The sequence below is a fragment of the Lathyrus oleraceus genome, chromosome 2 (genome assembly GCF_024323335.1).
Source record: "Lathyrus oleraceus cultivar Zhongwan6 chromosome 2, CAAS_Psat_ZW6_1.0, whole genome shotgun sequence".
Classification (NCBI taxonomy): domain Eukaryota; kingdom Viridiplantae; phylum Streptophyta; class Magnoliopsida; order Fabales; family Fabaceae; genus Lathyrus; species Lathyrus oleraceus.
Genome location: NC_066580.1, coordinates 356,601,500 through 356,610,963, shown reverse-complemented (window position 1 = coordinate 356,610,963; position 9,464 = coordinate 356,601,500). Strand labels below are relative to the sequence as shown.

The following is a 9,464-nucleotide window of genomic DNA, read 5'->3' as shown; positions in this document are numbered from 1 at the left end:
TAATTTAGCATTCATGAAATAATAAATAGGGTTTAAGAATTCTATGAAGAACTAATTCCCAAAGAGCTTATCTGCTATATTCAGATTCCACTTTGAGGTTTTTATAAATTTTAGCTTAATTTCAATTTCTTTTTAATTCTTACTATAAAATCGTTTGCTTATTTCAATTGCTTTCGTTTGCTTAATTTGATTGCTGCTTATAGGATATAGTTGATTGATTTCAATTGTTTGTATGATCCTTAACTATAATCATGTTAGTGTAGCTTTTGAGTTATCGTGTTTGAAAAAGTTGTGTTTGCTTAATTCACGATTACTTAAATTTGTTTGTTTAATTCGAAAATTAGGAACATGCATAATATATACCTATTGAGCTTGTCAATAGAATTTATAATCGAATAGGACTGAATCCGCTAGGGAATTGGAATTATAAGAATCGATGATAAGTCGAAAATCAACCCAGTAGATTAGCTTATTTATCAATTTTGCTTTTAGCTTAATTATCTTCGATTTTAGTTTTTAACCTTAAAAAACTCCCTCTTTTCGTTCATTTGGTTACAACATTCAAGAGTCATTGAGATACGACATTCACAATCACTTCTGTTTTACTACACTTTTTAACTCGTTTTTGACCCGTATGCGACAGCAGATCAAGTGACTTAAAGAAAAGTGTTGGTTTGAGGTTCGAGCTTTCGTCCTCCTTGGAGAATAATGGTGTTTCAATTTTGTTCACTGGAGAAGAATAGTATTTCAATATTGTTCGCTAGCTAGGGTGAAAAAAAAGAATGAGACTTAACATTAAATCTAAAGGCGCATATTAGTTTCTAAGTACACCTTAAACTTCCAAGTGCTGAGAATCGAAGCTCAAGCCCATAGCAACTTTACATGTAAGTTTTTGGGAAAACCAAGGTAAAAGATTAAGTTTTTTAAAAAATGGAGTGTTTCAGGTCATTTGACCTCGATTTTTCAATAGCTTAGATGAAAGCTTCGTCATGAAATGTATTATTTGTAGTAGTGATACAACAAAAAAGAATTTTTGAGACTTAAGAATTTCTAGAATATACTAGGGTTAAGAAATTCTAAGTTCAACTTGTGCTTGTTTGTTTGACATAGTAACAACTCCTTTTAATGTCAATAGCACATTATTTTTCTTCAAGTCTTCAACTCCTTATATAGAGATAAAGAAAATAGTTATTGAAGAGTTTGCACAAGAGAGTCACTGGGAAGCTTGAATTAGAGGCATTGAGGTGTTTCTTGATATGGTTAATATCGTTGAAAGCTCATTTGAAATCCCTTTTCTACAAAAAAGAATTATCGATCGCATACCGACTTTCTTCATCATACTTTTGCTTAAGTCCTCACGTAATTAGAAGAAGAAAAAATCCTCGATCCTTGTGTTGGCTAGATCTTTAGAGTTTGAACCTGTAGAGACAAATGCTTCAGAGTCTGGATCTTTAGAATAACTTTAGATGCTGACGTCAATCATAGGTTGACATCATACAAAGTCTGGTCTTCAGCTTCTGATCTTCCAGAATCTAGATCTTTATATTATCCTTATATGTTCATGTATCATAACTAGTGTTAAGTTCTCTTTAAAAGTTTTAGTCTTCGATCCCGCACAGTTGAGCATATTTAAATATACCCTATTTTTCTTTAAATACTTTGTTATCATCAAAGTCTTAGAGATATGGTACAAACCAATTTTGTTCCAATAATTCATTAACCCTAAATCCCATAGCTTAATCTTATCATGAAAATCTTTACTAGTTAATGATGAATGAACAAAAAAATTAGAACTTTCTAAAATATATAAACAAAATAATTTAGACCTTTTAGCTATGATCCTTTCACCATGAAAATTCTTCTACACCCTATGTTCAAATAGAATGCAATAATCTAGATCACCAAACCTACTTATGGATAACTAAGTTTTCCTAAGCTCTAGAACTTACTTCCCATTGTGAAGAAGAAACTTACGATCATCAAACATTTTAAGTTTGACCATACCAATACCATGGACCTTGCAAAACCATAATGTCGCCAAAGAGAAATAGTATACCTTGATCCAACTTCAAAGCTTAAATTATTTCTTTCTTTCACATATGTGATAAGGGAAACTTGAATGTGTGACCCTACCATATTCAGTCTCCAAACTCGACACCACTAATGCATCAATACTCTCATAACTTTCCTCATCAAAGGATGTAACAATATGAACAAAATCTTCATTTTTCTTCCTCTCAAGACAATCACTCTTAAAGTGACTGAGTTTTTAACAAATAAAGTATTTTAAACTTGAATTATAAAACCTCTTTGATTTGGACATCCATCTACGCTCACTTACTCCTCTTGATACACTTAAGTCTTCACCATATCATCAATACTCAAACCTTTCATCTTTGAATCTTTGGATCTCACAGTCGCATGGACTTCATCCAAAGTAATAATACATTCCTTACCATAAATAATGGCATCTCAAAGGATCTAGGTAATGAGCTCAGGAAAACTAGATTTTTGTCCTTATCTTAAATCTTCACCTCAATATTCTCTTTATCATCAATGATCTTGTGAAATTCTGTCAATCTCTCCATTATGGATTTGTTCTTTACCATACATAATGAGTAGATTTATTGTTTCAATACAACTTGTGAGTCAAAGATTTGGTCGTATACAATGATTCAAGTTATGCCCATTTTGAAGTAACAACCTTCTCATTGGAGACTTCCCTTATAACTTTATCCCCAGGGTACAAGATAATGTTACTTCCAACCTTATCCACCATTTTGATCTTCTCTGCTTCTTTTAGGCATGCAGACATTGATGCCTTACCCTTTAATGCTTTGATACACGTCTCTTCATCAAAATTCTTTGCTAAGATATACAATCATAATTTAACTCCCTTGTAGCATAAGTGTCTTGAGGCTTGTAACCACATTGAACCAACTATCACAAACTTCTCGCGCAAGTTTACTTTTTCTCAACCGTTTGAGAGGTGTTCTTCCTGTAACCTCTCTCAACTCTTTTAAAACACCAAACACCGTATTCAATTTTTTTTGAGGAGAAGTATTTTGAGAAACTTCTACAGTTTTCGAGTGAATAAATGATCTTGTTCACTTCGAAAAAATCTCAAGACTTTATTAGTGATGATTTATATGCTCAAGGTCTTCATCATAATCTAATAAGTATGCGACAACTATCAGAGAAAGGTTACAACATGCAGATTCATAATGGTTTTTGCACGTTGATTGATAGACATGGTAGATTTATCACAAAGACAAGAATGACATTGAACTGCCTATTCCCTTTTAAAATTCAACATGAAAATTTCCTTGCTTGAGTTATATTATTCCAAATGATGATTAGTTTTGGCACATGAGATTTGGTCACTTTCATTTTCCTGGCTTGAATTACCTATCACGAAAAGAATATGTTTCGGGTTTGCCTATTGTGAGTATTCCAAATGGAGTTTGTGAGAATTTTCAAATTGGAAAGAAGCATAGAGACTCATTTACAACTGGAATGACTTGGCGTGGGAAGAAACTATTATAGATAATTCATTCATACTTGTGTTCACTGGAAATACCAACACCTGGTGGTTGTAAGTACTTTATTACTTTTATTCTTGATTTGAGTAGAAAGACTTGGGTGTATTTCTTGAAACAAAAATAAGAAGCATGCGATGTCTTCAAGATATTCAAGGCATTTGTATAAAAAATGGTAAATCTAAGCATTGAGAACAGGCAGAGGCCAAGAATACCTCATTGGTACACGTTTCTTTGAGAAACATGGAATTGAGCATCAATTAACAACGAGATATATACCTCAGCAGAATGGAGTTGCTGAAAGAAATAATAGAACAATCATGGATATGGTGAGATGCATGTAGAAGGCTAAATAAATACCTAAAAACTTTAAAAAATACTTAGCTTTTGGGTCAGTTTTGTATTTTTTTTCGAGTGAGTTGTTGTTAGGCATGAATTCCCTTGCTATATTTAAACAAATGAGTAGTTTTAGGATTCATAATTCATCATTTATGAAATAAGAAATAGGGATTACGAATTCTATGGAGACCTAATTCCCAAAGAGCTGATCTGCTGTATTCGGATTCCATTTTGAGGTTTTTATAATTTCAGTTTAATTTTGATTTTTTGCAATTCCTCCTATAAAATCGTTTACTTAATTTGATTGTTACTTATAGGATAGAGTTGATTAAATTCAATTGTTTGTATGCTCCTTAACTATAATCACGTTAGCATAGCTTTTGCGTTATTGTGTTTGATAAAGTCGTGTTTGCTTAATTCGCGACTACTTAAATATGTTTGCTTAATTCAAAAATTAGGAACATACATAATATAATACCTATCGCGCTTGTCAGTGGATATTATAATTGAATAGGACCGAATCCGTTAGGGAACTGGAATTATAAGAATCGATGATAAGTCGGAAATCGACACAGTAGATTAGCTTATTTATCAATTTTGCTTTTACCTTAATTATCTTCGATTTAATTTCTGAACCATAAAAAAACCCTTATTTTCATTCGTTTGGTTACAAAATTCAAGAGTCCTTGTGATATGACATTCGACTGTCGCTTCCGTTTTACTACACTTTTAAACTAGTGTTTGACCCATGTGCCACAACAGGTCAAGAGACTTAAGAAAAGTGTTGGTTTGAGGTTCGAGCTTCCGTCCTCCTTGGAGAATAATGGTGTTTCAGTTTTTATTACTGGAGAAGAATAGTGTTTCAGTATCGTTTGCTAGCTAGGGTGCAAAAAGTGAGTGAGACATAATATTATATCTGAAGGAATGAAAATTGTTAAATGAGTTTTTATAAATCGGGTTTATTAAAAACCGAGGGAACATATTCGATGTAAAAACTATAAAAAAATGCGCCTATTTGGTTCTAAATAAACCATAAACTTACAAGCGTTGGGAATCGAAGCTCAAATCCAGAACAACTTTTTATGTCGGTTTTTCAGAAAACCAAGGTAAAAGATTAAGTTTTTTAAAAAATGGCGCGTCTCAGGTCATTTGACCTTGATTTTTCAATAGCTGAGATGAAAGCTTCATCATGAAATGTATTATTTATAGTAGTGATACAACAAGAAAGATTCTTTGAGACTTAAGAATTTCTGGAATATACTAGTGTTAAGAAATTCTAAGTTAAACTTGTGCTTGTTTGTTTGACATAGTAACAACTCTTTTTTAATGTCAATAGCTCATTATTTTCTTCAAGTCTTCAACTCCTTATATAGAGATAAAGAAAAGTGTTGTTAAGAGTTTGCGCAAGTGAGTCGTTGAGAATCTTGATTTAGAGACATTGAGATGTTTCTTTGTATTGTTAATATTGGCGAAAGCTCAGTCGAAATACCTTTTCTACAAAAACGAATTATCTGTTGTATCTCAGCTTTCTTCAGAAGATTTTTGCTTAAGTCTTCACGTTATTAGAAGAAGAAAAAATCATCGATACTTGCGCTGGCTAGATCTTCAGAGGCTGAATCTGCAGAGGCAAATGCTTCAGAGTCTGGATCTTCAGATTCTAGATCTTCAGATGTTGACGTCAATTAGAGGTTGACATCATATAGAGTCTGGTCTTCAGCTTCTGATCATCCAAAATCTAGATATTTAGATATGTTCATTTCTCATACCCAGTGTTAACTTTTCTTTAGAAATTTTAGTCTTTGATCCCGCACAGTTAAACATATGTAAGTATAGCCTATTTTTATTTAATACTTTTTTATCATCAAAGTCTTAGAGATACGATAGAAACCAATTTTGTTCCAATAATGCATTGACCTCAAATCCCATATCTTGATCTTGTCATATGTTTGCTTAATTCGCGACTACTTAAATATGTTTGCTTAATTAAAAAAATTAGAAACATACATAATATAATACCTATTGCGCTTGTCGCTAGATATTGTAATCGAATATGACTGAATCCGCTAGGCAACTGGAATTTTAACCTTGACTTATGAATCCTCTTTGATTTGGACATCATTCTACCCTCACTTACTCTTCTCAAGACACTTAATTCTTTCAGATATCAATAATTTTCAAATCTTTCACCTCTGTAAATGCTTAGGATCTTACAGTGGTCTGGACTTCATCCAAAGTAATAGTACATTTCTTACCATAAAGGATGACATCCTTTAAGTGCTCAAAGGATCTGAGTAATGAGCTCAACAAAGTAGAGTCTTATCCTCATCTTAAATCTTCACCTCAATATTCTCCAGATCATCAATTATCTTGTGAAACTATGTCCATTGTTTCACAATGGATTTGTGCTTTACCATACATAATGAGTAGAGTTATTGTTTCAACACAACTTGTGAGTCAAAGACTTGGTCATATACAATGATTCAAGTTATGCCCACATTGAAACATCGGTCTTCTCCTTGGAAACTTCCCCAATAAATTTATCCCCAGGGCACAAGATAATGTTACCTCCAACCTTATCCACCATTTTGATCTTCTCTACTTCTTTTAGGCGTGCGGACATTGATGTCTTACCCTTCAATGCTTGAACGCACTTCTCTTGATCAAAATTCTTTGTTAAGATAGAAAATTGGAATTTAACTCCTTCTTAGCATAAGTGTTTTGAGGCTTGTAACCACATTGAACCAACTATCACAAACTTCTTGCACAAGTTTACTTTCGCTCAATCGTTAGAGTGGTATTCTTCGTGTAACCTCTCTTAACTCTTTCAAAACACAAAACATCGTATTCAAAAAAAATTTAGGAGCAATGTTTTGAGAAACTTCTATAGTTTTCGAGTGAATAGATGATCTTGTTTGCTTCGAAAAAATCTCAAGACTTCGACATAATGTCTAAAAAAATGCTTTTATGTTAAAAAGTTGTTATTATTTTAATATTTATGTATAACTTTTTCTTATTTTAATATCACAAATGAGTATTACAGTTCAATGTATTAGTATTACAGTACACTTTCACTTTGACAACAATTTTTTATCAAATAAATAATCACAAATTGTGAAGACTCTTAAGAGTCTCGTATAAGATAATATATGGTCTAAACATATCTTTATAACTGAGTGCAATTCTCACCCTATATACAAATTTTACAGAATTGAATTAGACCAATCGAAAACTTTTAACACAAATTATAAATTAAATTAGTATTTCTTTCTAGTGAATAATATATTTATTTTAGTAACATGGTTATTATGGTTTATTTTGTTTATTTATTAACGATTATAAATATTCACGGTGTCTTTATTATTAATAATTAACAATTTTATGCTGAAAAGTTTTTTTTATTGTATGACTATTTTCTTTTATATTAGTGTTTTATTTATAAAAAAAAAACAGTAACATTAGTTTTAACTAAAAAATCGTAACAAAACATTATTGTTTAAACCCGATTTTTTTCTAAATAATTTAATTTTTTTAATTAACAAATTATTTTTAATTGTAAAGTTAATTTGAATCTTTCTTTTTTGACCTTGTAATAGATTGATTTGAATATTTCAACTAAATAATGATTTGATTTGATTGATTTTTTAAGATATGTTTTAATAGGAAAGCTGTTAACATCTAAGTCTAAAAGTTTTGCTATAAATAAGAGGTGAAGAATTTATTGAAGTTATTTGAATTGAAGTTATGGCATCTGAAGCTGAAGTTTTCGAACATTTTTCTGTATACGACATAATAACAAGAGTTAGAGACATGGCATCTGAAGCTGAAGCTTCTGAACTTTCCTGTTTGTTTGAAAGAATGATAAGAACTAATGACATGTCTTTGTTCTTTCCATTCATGCTTCGTCTTTATGCTTTGTCAACTCGAAGAAACAGCGACGACCCAGATCAAGAATCATCCAGTAACGAAGATTCCAACCGTCAAAGAATCATCTTGGTGAGCCCTTCTACACAACGTATTATTCTAATCAACGATGTTTCAAGTCTTGAAGCTTTGTTTCAAGAACATGGAAGCACTAGAGAGAATGGTCAACATCCAGCTTCAACAAAGTCAATAGAAACAATGAAAAAAGTTGAAATTGTTGAAGGTGAAGAACATAGAGAGTGTGTTGTTTGTTTGGAAGAATTTGAGGTTGGTGAAGTTGTTAAAGAAATGCCTTGTAAGCATTGGTTTCATGGGAATTGTATTGACAAGTGGTTAAGGATTCATGGATCTTGTCCTGTTTGTAGGTATCAGATGCCTATTCATGAGGAACAAGAAAAATAAGTTTTGTAGTGATTCAAATGATTCTTCATCTAACCCTAGAAATGATCATGACTTTGAGAATTATTCTTCATTTTTATTTGTTAGAATATTGGTTTTCAATTTATTGAGGAATATTTATAGCCCCAAATGAACAAATTTGTACTTATATGCGACAATAAATAATGATCTTTTGTTTACTTATTTTATAACTATTTTGAATACGATGATATATGTAAATATTATGAATAAGAAATATGAGAGAATCACCTCCGTGAGTGCATACACCGTTTACCCTATTTAAATTTTGAATGATAAAAATTGACAATGTAAACAATAAGTAGCGAATCAACTTCCTACTCATTATGCTTAATACCCTCCATTACCTGTTTACATTAATTACATTATGCTTAATAACTAGACAAAAGAGTAAATAACATAACACAAAATTTTAGAGTCCAACACAAAGCTCATTATAATAAATAATGTTTTTTATGACGAAGTTTTCACACCGAAATATAGAAAGTTGAGATATAAAATAAAGACGCGCTATTTTTTATTATTTAAAAATATATATATATATATATATATATATATATATATATATATATATATATATATATATATATATATATATATATATATATATATATTTCTTTGATTTTTCATAACACCAAGATAAAAAAACAATTCAGTACAAACTTTGATTCTCAGCTAACACAGTTTATGATTTTATTTGTTTATAAGTGTAAATAAAATGTTTTAATCCTTCACCGAAGGGTTAGAACATAAGAGCAAAGATATGAGCAAAAATATTCAGTAATAAGAACAGAGATTTGTTGTAAACAATTTATTTTAATATTTTATGTAAATAAGTTAATTTAAAAAAGAATTATTCACCTCGATTTTCGTCATCACCGAGTAGTTAAAAGGAGAACATAAAAACTTCGGTTTTATAATAAAACCAAGGTATTAATCATCGTATTTTACTATAAAAATACTCGTTAAACAAATTTTACCCTAAGATTTTTATGTCCTTGCAATCTATCTCACATAATGATGTTGTTGTATTTTTATAATAAACATCTTATGTTATCAATCAAAGAAAAGATTGAGAAATTTATTGCTTTCATCGATTGACAACATTGAGAAATTTATTCCTAAAAATAATTATCCATTTCTCTTTCACGTTCTCTGTCATGTAAAAGCATTTGTCATGAAAAATATTTGCTCAAGATAATGAAATCTCTCTGGGATGGATTGCAAGTACAAAAAAAAGTTCTCTTA

At 30.7% G+C, this 9,464-nt stretch overlaps 1 protein-coding gene across 1 annotated transcript; it reads left to right on the top strand.

Annotated features, from left to right (window-relative positions):
* The first annotated feature begins 7,625 nt into the window (after positions 1 to 7,625).
* LOC127121425 (E3 ubiquitin-protein ligase MPSR1-like) lies at positions 7,626 to 8,244 on the top strand. The gene has a single exon (XM_051051920.1). It carries the CDS (start codon positions 7,686 to 7,688, stop codon positions 8,199 to 8,201), a length of 516 nt encoding a protein of 171 aa, XP_050907877.1. The 5' UTR covers positions 7,626 to 7,685; the 3' UTR covers positions 8,202 to 8,244.
* Positions 8,245 to 9,464: the final 1,220 nt, after the last annotated feature.

Bases quoted from the DNA above. Each gene is read 5' to 3' on its own strand.
- LOC127121425 (XM_051051920.1), top strand. From the start codon at position 7,686: ATGGCATCTGAAGCTGAAGCTTCTGAACTTTCCTGTTTGTTTGAAAGA.